The sequence below is a fragment of the Sus scrofa genome, chromosome 11, assembly GCF_000003025.6.
Source record: "Sus scrofa isolate TJ Tabasco breed Duroc chromosome 11, Sscrofa11.1, whole genome shotgun sequence".
NCBI lineage: Eukaryota > Metazoa > Chordata > Mammalia > Artiodactyla > Suidae > Sus > Sus scrofa.
The window spans coordinates 63193088-63213329 of record NC_010453.5 but is presented as its reverse complement, the minus strand read 5'-3'; the positions used below and the strand labels follow the sequence as shown (position 1 = coordinate 63213329).

Below are 20242 nucleotides of genomic sequence, written 5' to 3'. Positions count from 1 at the left end.
TTGACCCCAGGATCCAGGATTCCTATGTGGGTTAAGAAAAATAAATGTAAATCCCCCCAAAGAGACCAGAAGCCTGCATGCAACCATGAGCTCAAGCTTTGATCGGAGCCACATGCTACAACCTCCAATTATTGTTCTGAGGCACGGACTGTTCCTCTCACTTTATTCTGGCAGCTTTCCAAAGAGGGACAGGTGGTTTTAGGGCATCTTCTTGGGTTACAAATCAAATAATATTTCATGGTTTTCACCTTTAATGGGCTAAGCAGAAGGCATTTGACAAAAGTCACTATAGAGGTTTGGAGAAATAATTTATACTCTAGGGCATTCTTCAATCAGTAACTTGGCAATATGAGAGTCAAAAAAAAAAAAAATCCCACTTCTCCTTCCAATGTTGCATTGCAAAAACTTCACTGTATGTTTGTCTTGCGCCTTCGGGGGCTCCATATTCAGAAACTAATGAATAGACTGCATTTGTCCTTCAGTAATGAGTTTTCATTGGTGACAGTTGTGCCATAAGGTATGCAGTAAGTAAGGGCTGCTTTCTACCTTCTTGCCAGTGAAGGAAATGAATGCCCTAGAGGCAAGTTTCTTTTTTTTTTTCTTTTTTTCTTTTGGTAAAATTAACAAATTTCATACAGCAACATGAAATTCAGAGTTTGGCAGTAACCAAAAATGAAGAAAGTAAACCCAGATCTCTTGCATTGAGGATGGCAAAAGCCAAAGCCAACAGAAAATAAATTTCCTCTTGGATTGACTGCAATGATAAAATCTCAATGTTTAGGACAAATATGACCTTTAAGGGCTCCTGAATCATGAGAAAATGTATCTTGGGGAGCAATCAAGTCATGTTTCCATTGCATCATTCTGTAAAGCACTCTCATATTTGCTCCTTTGACATTCTAACTACATTTAATTAAAGAGGTTGAGGAGTAGAGATAAAGGCTCATTCTGAGAATTCATATTGATGAGCAGGGTGTTACATGTTTAACATTTAGGGGTAAGGATATTACAATTTCACAGGGAAAGAACACACAGGCACCTGTGTGGTACCCGGGACAGGGAATTCTGGGTACAATCTGATGGAGTTGAGTAGGGAAGTTGGCTACAGATCATTTGGAGTGGAAACCCTCCAATGGTTCTTGGCATCCCTGGCTCCTGTTTTAGGAACACAAAACATGACTATTTTCAGCATCTAACTGGACATGGCTATTTTGGGTACCACTGTTTCTCAAGACCAACAAGTCCTAAATAGATGGAAGAAGTCCACATCTGCCATATCCCAAGCCAGCTTTGCTACTGGCTGACAGCACCATCTTTCTTTCATATGTTTATCTTAGTCCTATTGGATGTATTTCTTTCTTATCCTCTACACTTAGTTGCCTAGATTTAGACATGAAGTCCTATAAAAATTTATTTTAAGCCTGCCTCAGCAGCATATGGAACTTCCCAGACAAGGGGTAGAAATGGAACTGCAGCTGCCAGCCTACACCACCATCACAGCAATGCCAGATCTGAGCCACACCTGCAACCTTCACCACAGCTTGCAGCAACGCCAGATCCGTAACCTACTGAGTGAGGCCAGGGATTGAACCCACATCCTCATGGATATTAGTGGGGTTCGTAATCTGCTGAACCACAGTGGGAACTCCTAAATGTTTACTTTTACTTCTATCATTAGTGGTGTCTTGCTTTCTGCTTCCATGCCATGCTTACATCATCTCTCCAGGCTCACCACCACCAGTCTCATCCTTCCGAATACACACTTTACTTGAAATGTCAGGTTACTGCTTAGACCCTGCCTTTCCCTCAAGAAAATGTCCTGTGGCTTGTGCCTAGAAGACAAAAGTCAAGCATTTAGCTTGATGTTTCAAGCTTCGACAATGCAGTCCTGATCAATCTTACCTTGCAGTACACGCCAGCCAGTGTGTCTGCTTCAGCTTGCCTGGTTTCCTCACAAGCACCCAAGCATACCATGGTTATTCTTACCTTTGCACCATTGTCTGCTCATCTTGGTGCCATCAGGTGCTTATTTATCTGAGCAAGAGCAAGAAGCTCTCTCCTGGGATGGGTCCTACCTTCCGGGAGCCATGGAAATTCCAGAAACAGGGATAAGAAGAAGTTTACATGACAAAGTTCATTTTCTCGAATCTTACCCTTTCAGTTTTTCCTCTTTAACTATCGTTTTACCATTTTCTTTTTTTGGCCTGCCCTTGTTATCTGTTCTTTAAAAAATTGAATATAGTTGATTCACAATGTTGTGATAGTTTCAGGTGTACAGCAAAGTGATTCATATATATATACAAATATATATTCACACACATACACACACACATATATACATATACACATATACATATATATTCTTTATTCTTTTTCTGATTCTTTTCCCTTACAGATTATAGCAAGATATTGAGTACAGTTCCCTGTGCTGTATAGTAGGACCTTGCTAGTTATCTATTTTATATATAGTTGTATGTACATATTAATCCCGAACTCCTAATTTATCCTTTGGTAACTATAAGCTTATTTATGATGCCTGTGAGTCTATTTCTGTTGTGCACATAAGATCACTTGTATCTTTTTTTTTAGATGCCATATTTATGCAATATCGTATGATATTACTTTGTCTGGCTTACTTCACATCCTTGTTATCTCATTTGCATGATTCTGGTACCCTGATCTTCTACTGCCTCCTTGCCTACTCTGCTGCCTTCTATTCCCTACTTTATTTTCTGCTCATACCTTCACAGGTTATTCACCTAAACACATGGCTTCTCCTTGGGTGCTGCCTTTGGACATGTCTCTTCAGATTTACATGTATCATCTAGTTTAATCCTCACAAAGCCAGGAGGTGGCTTCTGTTATCTCCAGTTTACTGATGAGAAAAAAGCCTGAGATTTAGGAAGGTTAAATAATGTTCCTCAAGTCACACACATATGGTGGAGTCAGGATTCGAATTCATGCTGTGATTCAAGGACCATTGCTCATAACTATGGAGACTTCATTTAACAAAACTCCTACTTTGAAAGCACACATTTCATCTCTTTGGAAACTTATAATGTCTCAGGATCGGGTGGTAGAGTTTTTACTTCTTTTGTGTCTACCACTTGTCCAGTCTTGATCTAAGAACAAAAAAGCCACCTAATAAATACCCACCTCTCTGAAGAGTATCAGACATATTCAGATGATGAGCTACATGTGATGGAAACTGCAGGTGCTTTTACAGTCTAAACCTGCACTGTATGATAGAGTAACGACTAACCACTTACGGTGAGTAAAATTAATTAAAATAAATGAAATGAAAAATTTAGTTCCTCAGACACATTAGTCACATTAAGTGCTCAAAAGCTACACGTGACTAAGTTCAAATTAATAAAAATAAAATAAAATTTTCATTTGATCAGTCTCATTAGACACACTGAAAATGCCTAATAGCTCATGTGGCTAGTGGCTACTACGTTGGACAGCTCAAATACAGAATATTTCCACTGATGCAGAAAATCCTATTGGATAGTGCTGGCAATATTAAATATTCACCTTCTTCCAATATACTCATCAATCCATGTAAAAGAGGCTAAGAGTTACTTCCTAAAAACTAAGTAGAAGTTTAAGGACCCGGGCTCTGAGGTCAAATCCTGACATTGCAACTTATAAGTATGACCTTGGACAAGTCACCTTTGTGTACAATGGAAATCATAATATTGACTACTTAGCGCAGTTGTTGTGAGGACTAAAAGTATAAAAGGATTAAAATATTGCCTGATATAAAGGTCCAATAAATGCTAGTTTTTATTGCTAATGTATGTAATGGTCTCCAAATGGAACCCAAAACCATACAAAAAGGGGAATAAAGATTTCTTCCATATCTCTCATAGTTTTAGAATTTGGATACTGTCACTGTACATGAATCACAGGACACACTTAAATACTTTCTCATGGACAACCTTGGGAAGTATATCTTTGGATCTTCGACCAATAAAGGGTAGTATTAGGCATACATTAAACCGGCCGAGAACTTGCCAAATGTTTTATATTCAGAAATGGCAATTCAATAGAAAAGGCAACACTAAAGGCTGATGAATGAAGGGATGCCTATATATATATATTACTTTGTGGAGTCACTTTCTTTTTCTTTTTTTTAGGGACATACCCTCGGCATATGAACCTTCCCAGGCTAGGGGTTGAATCAGAGCTGCGGCTGCCGGCCTAGGCCACAGCTACAGCAACACCAGATCCGAGCCACATCTGTGACCTACACCACAGCTCACAGCAACACTGGATCCTTAACTCACTGAGTGCAGCCAGGGATCAAACCCGCAACCTCATGGACGCCAGTAGGGTTCATTACCACTGAGCCAGGATGGGAATGGAGTCACTTTCTAGAAGTCAGCTTCTACGAATGATCCACACCTTCCAAGTGCACTGTGTATTGGTATTTGTAGAACTATTCCTGCCTAACACTCTTCAGACTATTGATGACTTCTGTTCTCCTATCTGCTTGGGTATCACACATGATTTTGGACGATGGAATACATTTCTATGACTGTGTCAACACAGAGGAATTTGGAACACTAAACTATTTTGAAGGTGAAGAAATAGTTTGACAATAATCTAGGGCATTGAGTTTAGAAAACCAGGAGACATAGGCAAAAGCCATAAGATCAAGGGCTTCAAACAGCCCTCGCCAGCTGATTCCTCACCAGTGGTGGATTCCAAAATTACTCTCCTTCTTGGAGTCAATCAGCTCTCTTACAGAAGAGTAGTTCTGCTTCCTCTGGAAGACCTGACTTTTTTAAGCTGTTAGGAAACTTCTTTAGAGGTAGGGCTGAGGTAGGAAATGAATCACTTTTTGACTGAGTGCATCTCAAAACCACATCAGCTCTGGCAACCAAAGAGATGCTTGTTGCTACTTCCAAAACTCTCACATCTACTGGCTTATTTATCCCACCTGCTATTATTTTTAGGCCTCTCATTAAATCAGTTAATTTCCCAAGCATTGAGAGTTTAGTAAAGAATACTGACTTTTTTTGGACATTTAATTGGCCTTATCTTTCTAGAAAAATCCCTGCCCCTTAATAAATATGTGATACTTATACCTCTTCTTGGGGGTAATGTCTTATATTCAATGACTTTTTCTTTCTCTTTCTAATTTTCACTTCTCCAAAGGTTATAATAAAGGAAGTTCTTAGCGTAGCAAATTATTGAAATCCTTGGAAAGGGAAAAAAATGGAGGACATTTCTTTATTTGCGTGGGATTTATATATAAGCTGTTATTTGAAGGACAAGGCATATTTCATGCTCTATTTTAATTTAAATTCTCTCCTGGTTACCTTACTAAACATCTATAGACACACTATCTCTCAGTGACTTAGAAGTTCACAGTTTTCATATCCCATGAAGGGTCTTAAAAGTTTAAATTACTCCCAAAAGCATTTCTACTCATTTCTTTTTTAGAGTAAGCAATGACAACACGCTTTCGGCCATCGGAATAATTCTAAGGCCATCTCTTCTAACCGGGCTTGACCTCTGGATCCTTGGAGCATTGCTCATAATAAAGAGTCCACAAAGAAAAGAAGATGAAAGGAGTACAATTCCAAAAGGCTCTTGTAACTAACTGTTACAAGAAACAAGCCTGAGGAAAATCCAAATTAATGTCAAAAGTGACTCAAACATTAAGACATGATCAGCAGCCCTCCTCTTGAGATAATTATGAAATAAAGGAAATTTTAGAGCAAGTGGAAGGTATATTTCCATAAACCTCTATACAGATTTCACTATGTATGTTAATTAGATGCTATTGTTCATGGGAAATGGAGTCTCGGTACCCTCACTAACACTACTGCTATTATCATTATCATTTTGCTTTTTAGGGCCGCACCCGAAGCATATGGAAGCTCCCAGGTTAGGGGTTACATTGGAGCTGCAGCTGCCAGCCACAGCCACAGCCACGTGGGATCCGAGTCGTGTCTGCGACCCACACCACAGCTCACACCAACGCCGGATCCTTAACCCACTGAGCAGGGCCAGGGATCGAACCCGCAACCTCATGGATACTAAAAGAGTTCGCTACCACTGAACCACAATAGGAACTCCAACACTACTTTTATTAAGATATTTCAATAAAGTGTGGCAATATCGCACGAGGGTTTATTATTTGGGTTAAAATAAAGATTTTCGTTTGAGCTGCTAACAGGACTTTTGGAGTGAACTAAATCCTTCAGGAGGTAATTCTTCCCCACTCTGTTCTATTACATTCATCTCTGCACGAGGGACTTTTTAGTCTCGGTGGCCCGGGTACCTATGATAAGTTTGCTCTTTGGAAACAGTCATGTGCTTTAATGTTTTCTTTAGCAATCCACTAACTTTGCTCTATCTTTCTTATTTTCTAGTTTGTACAATACAACACTTTCTTCTACCTCCTGGTCCTCATATCCCCTGAAATTGGAAATGCCAAGGATGTCATTGGGCTAATGCTAGTGTTTGATTTTGGCCTGAGTTTCTGGTATCTATTTAACGTGGAGTCTATTTAATTCTGTTCTAAAGAATCATCTGATATTTTTTTCTTGGCACATGTTAAAGGCCAGACATCTTGTGTTAGAGCCTGAACTTGAAAACATGACAGTGAAAACTACCACATTACCAAAATCAAGGTCAATTATTAAAGGCAAGTACTTTTGATATTATCAAATTAAGCTATTTATCTATAGGAAATCCTGAAATTGAAGTGTAAATGAAGAGCAAAATGTTAAACCCCAAACAAATACAAGGGCAATTCATTCTCTACCCACTTTGAATCATTTTGCTGTGCTCTGCTTTCTCTGATAATCTAAATCTGTCTGTTGCTGGTTCTTATAGAAATCGGAGAGCATGGTAAAGGCAGAAAAAGTATTTCAGTTAACTTCCGGTTATAAATGGAACATTGTATATCCTAAATAATGTTACACTTATAAAAATAGGCATGCCTCCTTACAAGCCATTGGTTGGTGTCATATTACATTGCACCATGAATTCCAGCTTGAAAATCTAGTTTAGAATATTGTATTTGTGGTCATCAGGAAGTAGGAAATGGAATAACTACAATTATAAATTGTACAGAAGTTGAGTATGTGGGAATTGGAAGAGATGGATAAACAAGGGTTGGCAATGGAGGGGGGGTGGTCAAAGAAATACACACACACACCTTTAGAAGGACTACTTGTCTATTACACCAAGTAATTTTAGCTTTGATGTGATATGCCTGTTTTGATCTATTGGAAAATCTGCTCGATTTAGAATGGAAATTACAGTGCCATGAATCCCTTGAGCTTTGTCTCAATTTCTGCATCAGCAAGTGTTCAGAGATTAGGAAATGTCTGCCTGTGTCTTCTGAACCGCCCCATTCATTATACACCCTTAAGACATTAACCCTATTATGCCATAAAAAAAAAGAAAAAATTCGCATATGCCCAGGTCAGAAGTAAACCATTTTCTAAACATAGGAAATTGATAACACATGCTGCTCATGAAAGGCTGCTGGGTACCAGCCAACTGTTGTCTTTCTTCCCTCCCTCCCTTCCTTCCTTCCATTCTTTCTTCCTCCCTCCCTTCCTCTCTCTCTTTCTTCCGTTCCCTCTTTTCCTTCTTTACCTTCCTCCCTCCTTTTCTTCCTTCCATCCTTCCTTCCTCCCTCCTTCCCTTCCTTCCTTCTTTCCTTTCTCCTTTCCTTTTTTTTCAGTGAGTAGTTAGCATTGCTGATGCATTCTGCCAGCATTATAGAGAGAACACATATGATAAAAGTCCACAAGAAATGAAAAATATTAAATCAATGACTCCTAAAAGAAGACAGGGGTTTGGGAAGGGTTAGATTTTAACTGATAGAACATAAAGTGTTTCTTTGCTTTTTTTTTTTTTTAATATTTCTTGGTGCTTTTAGGAATGCAAAGAGCAAAAGCAAGTTTTGTAGCTAACAGCGAGATCAGAATCTAGAATAATTGCTTTGGCTTTTGTCCCTCAATTTAAGAGTTGTGTTTCTGGCCTGTATTATTGAATAGGCTCTTGTCTTATATAAAGCAGAGATGAAGAAGCCTTGAAAGCTTGCTGCAAAGTACAGTTCTTGAAATAATTTTCTGTGTTTAGGGTCTAGAGGTTTTGAAACATGGCATTTCAGGATCTATCAGCCAGAGTCATATCACATTTACTATGGAATTCTTTATAACTGAAAGATGTATCAGATTTATATTATAGAATTTCATGCTTAAGAAAGTCTTTGAAGGAGGGGTATCTTATACAAATGCTTCAAATAGCTCCTAGTATTTTATTTTCTGTCCTTCTGAAATGCAACATCCACAGTTCTGAACATTGCATGAAAAGAGAACCTAAGTTTATTTACAAGAAACAATAAATGTTTATCTAGCAACATTTCCCCCAGTTAGAAAGTTGTGGATACACCAAATACCTTGAGAATTAAATAACTCTTGCAGGTCCTAAGAAATCCTGTGTGCTCCCAAATAGCCATTTATTACATGACACTCGTCCTTCTGCTGACCTAATGCAGCTTCCTTGCAGCTGGCTCTAATTTACAACTTGATAGCAGCTGTCACAGTGAAAGAACCAGGTTCATTATCTGATTTGTTTCTGCCATCCTTGCACTCATAGAGTCCATTACCAATAGGGATATGTGCTTTTTAAATGAATGAATTAGTCATACTTCCATTAAAACAGTAGACTTACAGAGCAAAACAGAACAGCCTCTTCCTCCATTTCCTCCCATTTCTCTGTCTCATTGCTTCCATTTATTCAATTCAAAGAACATGCACCAAGTCCTGTGCTCAACAGACAGGGCCTTATCTGCTCTACTCCTCCTGTGCTTAAACCAGAGCAAGGCCCATAGTGGGTACTCAGTAAGCATCTGCTGGATTCACGAATAAACAAGAGAATGGATGAATAGCACCCACTGCATTGTCTGATGTGGTACCTACCCTATGTTTCGTGCTGGATGCTCTCATGCTGCTTTTCTGTCTTTGAGACTTAATAATTGGTTGGTTTGAAGGGAGGAAGAAAGTCTACAAAGCTTGATACTCCTGGCTTATCTGATCTATCAGTGCCCAAGGCCGAAAGGCCTAAATTATAATACAAGCTACTCTTCTGGCTTGTCCTTATGGGAGGGCATCTATGGAGCAGGGAACTCAACCTTTTTCTGGACGAAAATGAACATTCTTTTTATCAGTTCAAGTCTGTGGCAGTGGTGGTGGTGAGACTTGATCACAAAGTGTGTCAAAAAAAGTAAGTAAGAACAGACATATTACGCTAGACCTATTGAAATGGTCATGGGGACTTGCTAACAGTAGGGGCCCGTATTGTAACAATTATATATATTACGGTTGCGCAACATCAATTAAGTCTGACAATGATAATTCCATATGGTCTTATTCACTATTTTATCCTACACTTATCAAGGTAGGGTTTCCCTGACCCCTGATGAGGTAAGTCCCCTGCTGTGTAGACACTTAGTATCCTATGCTTCTATTTTCATAACACTTTATCACAGTTGATTGTAATTACTTTAACTACATTAAACTCCCCAGGGCAAAAATGTATGTATCTAGCTTACTCAATATAATGAGTTAAATTAATACCTTAAGATTATAAGCATCTTCCTAACTGGGATAGCCTAAAAACTTAAGCTCCAATGTTGGGGGGGGAACATGTTAAGGTTTCACTTTTATATGAACCTATATATATATAGCATATATATATATATGCTTTTTTATTTAAGATCCCAGGCTAGGGTTTGAATCAGAGTTGTAGCTGCTGGTCTATGCTACAGCCACAGCAACGCGGGATCCAAGCCTGTCTGCAATCTACACCACAGCACAAGGCAACACTGGATTCTTCACCCACAGAGCAAGGCCAGGATCGAATCCACATCCTCATGGATGCTATTCGTGTTTGTTACCACGGAGATGCAATGGGAACTCCTATAGAGATAATTCTGCCTTTTAGAAATAGGCATCCTGTAACATTTTAGTAAAAAAATATTACAGAATAACAGAAGCCCCGTCTTTAGTCTCACCAACATTTGCCTCCCCTTACCCACAACTCCACCCGCCCTCCGCCTGGTTCTCACTGTCTATAAAGTTATCGAAGGTACCAGATGTTTGGAGGAGGCTGTTCCACTCATCCTAGATTTGAAAGTAGAAGCAAGATTTACTCTAGCTATATAAATGGAACCCCAGCCTTCTCTTTTGTGCTTCCAGGAGAGGTGTAATCTGCAACGTGGTCTCTCGTCCGGTGGAACAATCCTTACCTGCGGACACTGGTATCAACACCAAACACTTAAAAGAACCACAGGATCTTACTGAAACGCCGCGTTCTGCCCACACACCAGTTCCCTCTAGGGAATTTGAATTTATGGAAACACTTTTCAAGAAAACCCTTTTGCATTCCGGCCACATTCAAAAGCCAGGCTGGAATAAGTGGAGTATGAATAGACAGCAGCACCTGGGTAAGTGCTTAAAAGAGACGGTCAGTGCCTCCAAGGACATTTTTCTCCTACCGCATAGTTTCAAAGAGCAAGAACCAGCTAAAAGCCCCTCTCATGATCCTTCCACTCCCGCAAGCTCAGGGGTTTGGATGCAGCAAGCAGGGTACAGGTCGAAGCCAGGCTGTGCTTTGTACGAGGGAATCCCTCGTGCTCCTAGGAAGCAGAGGTGAACCAAGGCTTTCAAGTCCTCTACCATGGGGCTCGCAGCATCTTCTCCAAAGCTGCCAGCAACTTTTTAGAACCAAAACTAAAACAAAACAACAAAACTCTTGACATAAAAAGGAAAGAGTTCTCCCTTTTTCTTACAATAGTTAATTAATAAGCATCGGTGGAGCAGAGTCTCTGTGCAGGACACAGATTTAAAATTCCTAGAGAATTCTGAAAATGCCTCCTGAGTAGTATTCCTGATTTTTTTCTAGGATTAAAAAAGAAAAAAAAAAAATCTACAGAACTTCAGAAGTGAATGGAATACCACTGGGGTTTTTACTCGAACAGTTTAAACATTTCATTGTATCAGTGAAATGCCTTTCTTTTGACACGATGCAAACACCAACTGAATTCTAAATAGTTACAAACAACTTTCAGTTAATTCGAGGCTTTGTAAAGACGATGAGACCGCGCCAAAAGTCGATCTTTGTTTTTATGGATGGTTGATTGTGTGCCGTTATTAACACTTTAGATGAGTGTATAATAAAAAGCAACCTATCCAATGCATAAACCAGGACATCAGTGCAGCAGACAGAGATGGTGCATGCAGTTGACAGCAATGAGAGTAAAGGGTCTGATGACAAAATGTTGGGAGCCTCAGAGTGATGGGCTGCAGGTGCTAACCAAACAGAGGGCTATTATTTATAATTTTCATTACATTACTGATTTGCTCAGTGATCTTTGCTGCTGCATTCGTGGATGCCGTAACACTGTCATCTTGGATGTATCTGTGTGGAAAATGGACTTGGCGCATTTGACTAATTCATGTAATAAATCTGTGAGCCAACACTTCACATCCGGACAAGGATTACCAAGAACATATTTTGCTCTATAAGTCTATGCAGGTGGTCAGTGTTCAATGCCATAGCAAAATCCAAAGAAAGACAACCGGGAGAATTTTCTCAAAGATTTTTAGTACTAATAAACAATGAGATAAGGGAGATGGGGTGTGAGATATATTAACGTAGGACCAACCACCAGGTTCTTTCTCAACATACGGTACAACACGAAGTACACCCAACGTATGTTGGGTTCAAATTTTAGTTTTTAAATCACATGATTTTCCCCAACATTCAATTTCGCACCACACTGGCATCACGGAACTCGATAGATCGAAAGTATAAGGATTTGTTTTACCTTAAAATAGCCAAGCAGCACTGAGAAAACAAAGCCAATTAAGACCTCATTGTGGCTCTTACAAGTTTAAAAGCCCATATTCTCATTTTTAATCATGTCCTGCTCTACTTAACAAAATCCACATGGCCATTTTCATCAATAAATTGCAAACTGACTAAAGACAATTTAACCGTATTATGAATTATGGCAGTTTCAACTAAAAAGCATGAATAATCTTTATGATTCAAAGTGGGATGCTTAGAGGTTTAATATGATTTTTTAAATTGGTAAATCTTTTTAGATTTCTTGATGACAGTAATTTTTTTTTTTTGGTGAACTCAAGTTTTCTTTATTCATAGTCTGCCTTCAATTTACAGATTTGTTTTAATTTAACCACTCTCAATGATTTATAAAGTTATATTACTTTAGGCTTTTCATGTATAAGTGATAATACGATTACACTAATATAATAAATTCGAATTACTCTTTCCTTTTGAATTGAGTAGGCAAATGAAAGATGAGAACATTTTAAAATTAGCATTATTTGGGAGAGTATCTTTGCCAAAATTAATCTAAATTTATGTTTTAGAAGATCAAGTTTATTCTTATTACTTGAATAAATTCATACTCCTCTCCAAAATATTATCAAAGAACAAAAATCTTAGCAAAGAATCATATCGTTTTTGAGCTAGAAGTGTCCCTTAATGATTAACTTTCTAAAAACTCCCTCATTTCTCAAATGAGGTAACAAACAGATTTTGTCCTCCCAGTGAAAGGAAAGAAAGGGGCATATTAATTTATTCTCTCTGTAATGATATCTGAGATTCTGTTCGATGACTTCCATTTGGATCTACCCACCCTCAAATGTTTCTCTAAGACTTCACACCATTTTCTCTGGCCTTCCTAAGCATAATAGTGTGTTAGCTAATGGGTTTCATTGCCAAGGCTGAATGCACATTTTTGCCCAGTGGGCTAAGGTTGTGCTGCCTTTCCATGCATCTTTTTCCTATCCTACCCAAATCTTAAGTGTCAGAAGACTTTTCTCAAGCCTTCTGGTTTAGAAGTTTGCATAAATGATAAAGTCCCTCTGAGGCTGAGGAATGCCACTCTTATTGGCACCACTCTGCTTGTCACAATGCAGTCATAGTAAATGCAATTGAAAGCACTTTTATTGGGAGGCCATTTGACCAAGGGGGAAGAAAACGCATTTACTCTTTCAAGGCCTGTGTATTTTCCTGGGAGAAGCCTGCCTATGAAATTTGTCCTTTTATCCTTGAATAGCTATTTGGGAAACATCTTTTGGCAGTGCAAACTCCCGAGTGATTTTTGCAACTTCAGACCAGAGCGGTGATTCGCAAAACTTCCCTGCATCTCCTCCTCCTCCCTTCCAAAGACTGGAAGCTTGTTTCATGCCGATGTCCTGAAAATATTCTTCTCTAGAGACTGAGGAAAGAAATCTGCATATTTAAGCCAAAATATTGAGCTATTTTCATCATAGTTATTTAAGGAAGGAATGGCTTACTGATATCTGTGACTGCGTTGAGATAATATAAATAAGAAAGAGATAGTACTGGGGGATTATTTTTTAACCAGATTCTTTTCTAACTTGTCGCTTCTCACAGAAGCTCCCAGCAATTCAGCAAGACTACTTTTATCTTCATCAGAGAGATTAGCAAATTCAGTACAGCTGTCTGGTACAATCTTTAAGAGGACTGTCCTTCATAATATACCAGGAAGTCTTATTTTCAGGATTAAAAAAAAAAAAAACGGAAAAAAAATGCAATGTGATATTTATAATTTGCTAAATACTGGTGTGTGTGTGTGTGTGTGCGTGCGTGCACGTGTGCGCGCGCACATGCATGTTTTAACTCTCTTAGTCTCCAGAAGTCATCACAACAACATTGGATCTGCCCATCAGGTACCAGGAACATTTGCTGTTCCCACATTCCCGTCCCTGGATCCGTCGCAACGCTCCTTACCTATGAACAGATTCCACTCCGTGTCAAGATCAGCCTGATTGGCCAGGCAGCCCTTCATGACATTGAGGCAGTAGTTGTTGCACGGTCTCACTGTGGGAAGTCCTCGACAGTAAGGGCAGTACAGCATCTTCATCAGAGCACGGATGCATCCTGGGGTTGGGCTGACCTGGAGATTTATTGAAAAAGAAAAGAAAATCAGATATAAGAAGGATGGAAAGGGAACAAAAAATAAGTGACTCATTTTCTCCTTAAAAAGAAAAAGATGAAATGACTCTGCTAAGTCTCTAGCAGTAGAGCAGCGGGTGAAAGGAACCATCGGCATCTTAACCCTTTGAAATACTTGGTCTTTTTCTTTTTTTTTTTTTTGGCTGTCCTGCAGTGTATAGAGTTCCCAGGCCAGGGATCAGATCTGAGCCACAATTGTGGTCTATGCTGCAGCCACAGCAATGATGAATCCTTAACCCACTGGGCTAGGCTGGGGATAGAACCTGTGTCCCAGTGTTCCAGAGACACCCCTTGCACCACTGTGAGAACTCCTTGCAGTACTTGATCTTGCAGCCAGTCAATTCCTGTTCATACTTCTGTTCAGCACAGTAATAATCATTTTGCTTGAAATGTCCCTGTCGACATTCTGATATCTATGTCATTGCAGTTCAGCCCTAAAACCTAGACACTGTTTCATTGCAATAGAACAGGCAATGAAATAATGCATGTGAAAGCAATTTTCTCAAGTTAAAAGCCCCATAAAAATGAAGTTATGATTAAAGTTTAATGTGACACCTTTAGAAAATTAGAAAATTTTCCAACTGGTTATTTGACCCTGTTTCTAAAGAAGCTTAGCAGATACACTTCCTTTGTACATAACTTTTTAAAAAGATCAATATCAACTTGTCTGGGATTTCTGAGACCTTGACCTGCTTAGAAGCAATGGAACTGCCAAGACACCATCTTCAGGCATCTGAAGCTTTGCAGTTCTGGGAAATTTGGAAAATGGACCCATTATTGAATGTGAGGAAAAATCTTTGCAGTAATTCAGAGGTGCTGCTAATCAGCCAATAATGAAGTGCTATTTGCCTTGAATGAGATGAGCAGAGATGCTCCTAAGTCAATCAATTCTAAACCAATCAGGGCTTCTCTAGACTCATTGTGAATGCTAAATTGACTTTAAGAGGAAAGAATACTTAAAACAGTTTGGACTAAAACCAGAAAAAAAAAATAAGGAAAGCTCTTTTTCAGGACTAGGTACAAACATGAGTGATGTATTTTTTTGATTGGTTCCGTGCAATGTTGATGTTTTAGTCAAGAAGCTATGTGTTTCTGTTCTTATGTTCTAGATCGGAAAATGAGCCTAACTCGTATCATTAAGATCTGTTGGAGAGTTATAGTCTTAGTGGCAGATCTGGGCCCACAGGTGACACTGACATGTACAGAATATTCAGACATTGACAAAGCATAACGTCAACGTAAAAGTGGGACAACAAAAGATATTTCCATACAAATGGATACTTTCCACTACCATAGCTGATCTCCATCATTTATCCGTTACTCAGACACCAGATTTGAGATTTCTAAGGCAAGGCTTTGGTATCGGTAACATTTTCTTAATTTTATGTCATATACAGTAAAAAATAAATAGAAAGCTCAATTCAATAGAGTTGGGAGACCAGGTGGAGGAGCTCTGATGTCCTACAAAGAGAGCAAAGCCAACTGAAAGAAGAAAGACCCCTCTTCTTTCCTGGCAAGGACTCAGCCAATGAAAAGCCATGGGCTCTTTGTTGACTACGGCTCCCTTCGACCACTTCCTTTTTCCCTCTAAAAATATGTTCTCCTTCCTTTGCTGAATTGGAGTTCTCTGCTGATCCTGAATAAACTCATCTTTGCGAGAGACATGTTGGGCAGCCTATTTGTTTCTGGTCAAGAACACATTATTTCAGGAAAGGAAGTTATCTACTGATCTATCTGGGCAGGGAAACCTCTGTCCTTTACCTCTTTTTTTTGAATTTTCTTTCCAAAATTTTATGAACATTTTCAAACATACAGAAAAGTTGAAAGATTTTTATAGGAACATCCACGTCCCCACTCCTGTCTCCTACATTTAGTATCTTCTTACACTGCTTTTTCATACATCTATCCATCCATTAATCCACCTTATCTTTAACGCATTTCAAAGTAAAGTTTAGTCTTTAGATTTTTACTTTTCCTGGTAACTTAATTCTGGCTTTAATAAAAGAGGATTCACCTGATCAGCGATAGAAAGTTAGCACAAACAAGATAAGTGAAGCAAAATTCAACTGGCTTTTTTAATAAAGATATTTATGCAATGGTTTAGTATTCATTCATTCTAAAATATTTCCCCACAAGAAAACAAAAACAAAAAATGAGGACAAAAGAGTGGTGATTTTTCTTTTGAACATATATCAGTGTTCCCATTATCACCCTCTCCAGATAGGCTACTTTATTGAAAGGGCCAAATTTTATCCCCAATGGTCAATATTAAAAAAAAAAAAAAAAAAAAAAAAAACTTTTATCTACCTGTATCCCATGCCATTCATAGAAAACAAAGAAAACAGTTGTGTATCTGTAGGTGAAATTCCAAATGCTTATACATTTTATTTATTCGGCATGGTTGCTGTCCTACAAACAATTGTCCATAGGATTTTGATTTTCATAGCCTCGAAGTTTCTCTCCTGACTCTGGCGCCTTTCTCCAGACCTAATCTATTTTCATCCAAGCAGTTTCTTCCTTTGATCCTGCTGGATTTGTAGTTGTCTCACCATTGGTATTACATGATGTGTGCTTCCTATTACTCAATGTGCCATTATGAAACTTGGGGGGCATTTGTCAACATTGTGCATAAAAACTTGAGATCTCTTGGGCTGCATGGAGTCTTTTTCATCATTATAAGTGGTACTACTCTGTGTACCATGCACACCACTCTAAGATATTACGAGTATGTTTAGGGACTCAATAATAAGTGCTTTTTTGATTGAACTCTATTGTGTTTCTCAATTTCTTGGCCACAGTAATATTCAACGAAAAAAGGAACAAGATAGTTTTATACATCTTAGCATTCAATTGTTGCTTTTTAACTTTGTTTTCAAAGGTTATTGACTGCATTCATTCCAAAGCTTTGATGTGTGTGTCTGTGACTGTGTGTTGGAACCAGTACAGTTTTCTCAGTCTGACATTTCAGAAGATTCTCCAACTCAGGGTAGCAACCAACAGAGAAAATTGAACAGCTTTAATAACCTAAGAGAACAATGTTGTTCAACTTAAATGCGGCTCTCTCGGGCACAGTTTGTCTCTTTTGGAAATGACATCCTTCCTGGTCAAATAAAGGGCATTCAAAGAAGAAGAAAATGGGGAGTAGAGGGTCAAAGCTCAAGTTTTTATAGTGACAGACCATATTTTTTTAAATTGACACAACTGGATGCTTGAATTAAAATTAAAAAATCATCACTTCAAACCGACGATTGAGAAGTAAGCCCCTGAAAAGAAAGTTGTTTTAAATGTCAATTGTGTGAAGGAAAATTTCTACTTTAAAATGTGTTGTATAATTGTGCTACAGCTACTCTAAAAAAACCTTTCAATTTCAAAATCAATATAGACTCAAAGAAAATTGCAAAACCAGTAGAGTCCTGGGCATCCTTCACTCACCTTCCCTCAAAGGCAGCACCTCATATAGTTATAGAAGAATATCAAAATGATGAAATGGATGCTGGTACGTTGCTGCTAATGAGTTTTAGACATTTCGTGATTTTTTCAACCTGCATTCATTAGTGTGTGTGTGCGTGCACTTCTATGCAGTTTAATTCTATGTATAGATTTGTGTAACCATCCACCACGGACATACGGAACATTTCCATCACCACAAAAGAACTGCCTTGTGTTAGTCCACTCTACCCTTCGTCCCTGTCACCTGGCAACCACTAATGTATTTTTCATCTCCATAATTTTATCATTTTAGGAACATTGTATAAACGGAATCATATAGTATGTATCATTTTTGAGCATCACTTTTGAAAAAAACTAAGCATAATGCCCTTGGGGTGCATTCAAGTTGTTGCATGTATTCATTCCTTTTTATTGCTGAGTAGTATTCCATTGTTTGGATGTTACCGCATCTATTGAACTCTTCACTCACTGAAGGATATTTAGGTTGTTTTCAGGAATTTGCCACTAGGAATAAAGCCTAGATGGGCATTCATGTACACTCTTTTTTGCATAAACATAAGTTTTCATTTCACTGGGATAAATGCCCAAGGGTGCAATTGATGGGTCAAATGGTTAGTGTATGTTTAGTTTTGTAAGAAATTGCCAAACTATTTTCCAGAATGGTGCAGCAATCCACATTTCCACCAGTAATGTGTGACAGATCATGTTTGTTTTCTTGACATTCATGCCAGTATTCAATATTATTACTATTTTTAATTTTAGTCATTCTAATAGGTTTATTACCTACTTTTAAATTTATGGTGAGTTTCCTCTGAGTAATATCCACACTAGGATTTTAATTTCAGCAGGCTCTAATAAGCATCACATACAAAGTCATTCACCAGCTGGTCTCTTGCAAATATGTAACATTAAAACAACAACCACAATTCCAAAATAAAAGCTATATTTGTATATTTGGCAAAACCAAAACAAAGAAGAATTCTCAAAATTCACCTTTAAAATTTAGGATAGAATAATATTGCAAACACATAATGTCACAAAATTTTAAATATTGGGAACTATTAGAAAAAAATTCCCACTGAAGAAAATTGTGTTATATTAGCAAAAATAAAGACTATAATTCACTTTGAGAAACTAAAGTTTGATATATTTTTAGTTGGTAATGTGGATTTTTCACTATTTTTGAAAAATATAGCTGGAATTTCCTAGATATTCAAAGTAAACTAGGAAATAAACTTAGGTAAAAGAGTAAATTTAGATGTTTATAATAAAAGTGGTACCTACGTGACACAAATAAAACAATGTGGAGGGTTTTTTTTTGTTTTCGATTTAATTTTTATGTTGGAATATACTTGATTTACAATGTTGTGCTGGTTTCAGGTGCACAGCATGATATGTCCTCTTAAGAATAAGAGAAAGAGGAACCTCATGGCTCCAAGTGGTATATGAGCAGGTTAGCAGAATATGCATCAGCAAGGAGAAGGGAGGTGCAAACCTAGGCACTCTAGGTTGCCCCAGATAGGCATGTGGAAGCACAGTGATGATTCTCTAGATGCATAGATAGCTGACTTCAAGCTTCCTCAAATGCTAATGATTGTTAAATGCCTAAAGGTCAGAGTAAAAGCTTAACCATCTACCAGCTATGTGACTTTTAAAATAATAAAAGAACTTTTAAAATAATTAAAAAAAACCTATATACTGCACCTACAACCCCCATCACTTGATGTAAGCCTAAAGAAAACAATAAAAAGCAGTGCGGTTTCTTGAGGCAGCTCTCTTGGTCCCTGAGACCTCAGGTCCCCCAGTTCTCCTTTAACTAAGATAAATGTCTCTGTGTCTTGTTTTATGTTAACTTTGTTCTTAAGTTTCACAGCACCCGTTCTTCAGCCCTCACCTGATGAGCTGGTCTTGGCACTTTACTTAATATGATAACCTCTAGGTCCATCCATGTTGCTTCAAATGGTATTATTTCATTCTTTTTTATGACTAATATCTCATAGTATATGTGTACCATATTGCACATGTGGTACCATATCTTTAGCGACTCCTCTGTTGATGGACATTTCAGTTACTTGTGTGTCTTGGCTTTTGTAAATAGTGTTGCGATGAGCATTGCGGTATATGTATCTTTTCAAATTACGGGTTGCTCTGGAATGTGATTGCTGGGTCATATGGTGGTTTTATTTTTAGTTTTTTAAGGAACTTCCATACTGTCCTCCATAGAGGTTGTACCAATTTACATTCCCACCAACACTGTAGGAGGGTTCCCTTTTCTCTACACCCTCTCCAGCATTTATTATTTGTAGACTTTTTGACGATGGTCATTCTGACTGGTGTGAGGGGACTGTACAAAACTCCTTGTAGTTTTGATTTGCATTTCTCTAATACTCAGTGGTGTTGAGTGTCCTTTCAAGTGCTTTTTGGCCATCTGTCTGTCTTCTTTGGAGAAATGTCTATTTAGACCTTCTGCCCATTTTTTAATTGGCTGTTTATAAAATGATGTTTTTAATTTTTGATGGTGACAACATTCTTTTTTGTACTTACTCATGTTTTTTGCCTAACTTTAACATGTTGTTCTTCTCCACTGGTACTCTTTTGTCAAGAATTTACAATATTAGGGGTAAAAAAAGAAAACAGCCAATGGTTATTACTCTGTTATCCTACTCCTGGGAAAGTTAGACAAAAGTTTGTCAGGCATCCAAGTAAGATTTCAGTATGAAATCCTGGCATCTTGGTTTAGTCC

At 38.1% G+C, this 20242-nt stretch overlaps 1 protein-coding gene across 2 annotated transcripts in view; it reads right to left on the bottom strand.

Moving 5' to 3' along the window:
• The window catches only part of GPC6 (glypican 6), a 1124766-nt gene that overhangs the window by 347579 nt on the left and 756945 nt on the right, over positions 1–20242 (bottom strand). For both annotated transcript variants that reach the window (XM_021065371.1, XM_021065372.1), the window contains exon 4: positions 13825–13990. In XM_021065371.1, coding sequence (XP_020921030.1) covers positions 13825–13990 — 166 coding nt within the window. The remainder of the gene's footprint in view (positions 1–13824; positions 13991–20242) is intronic.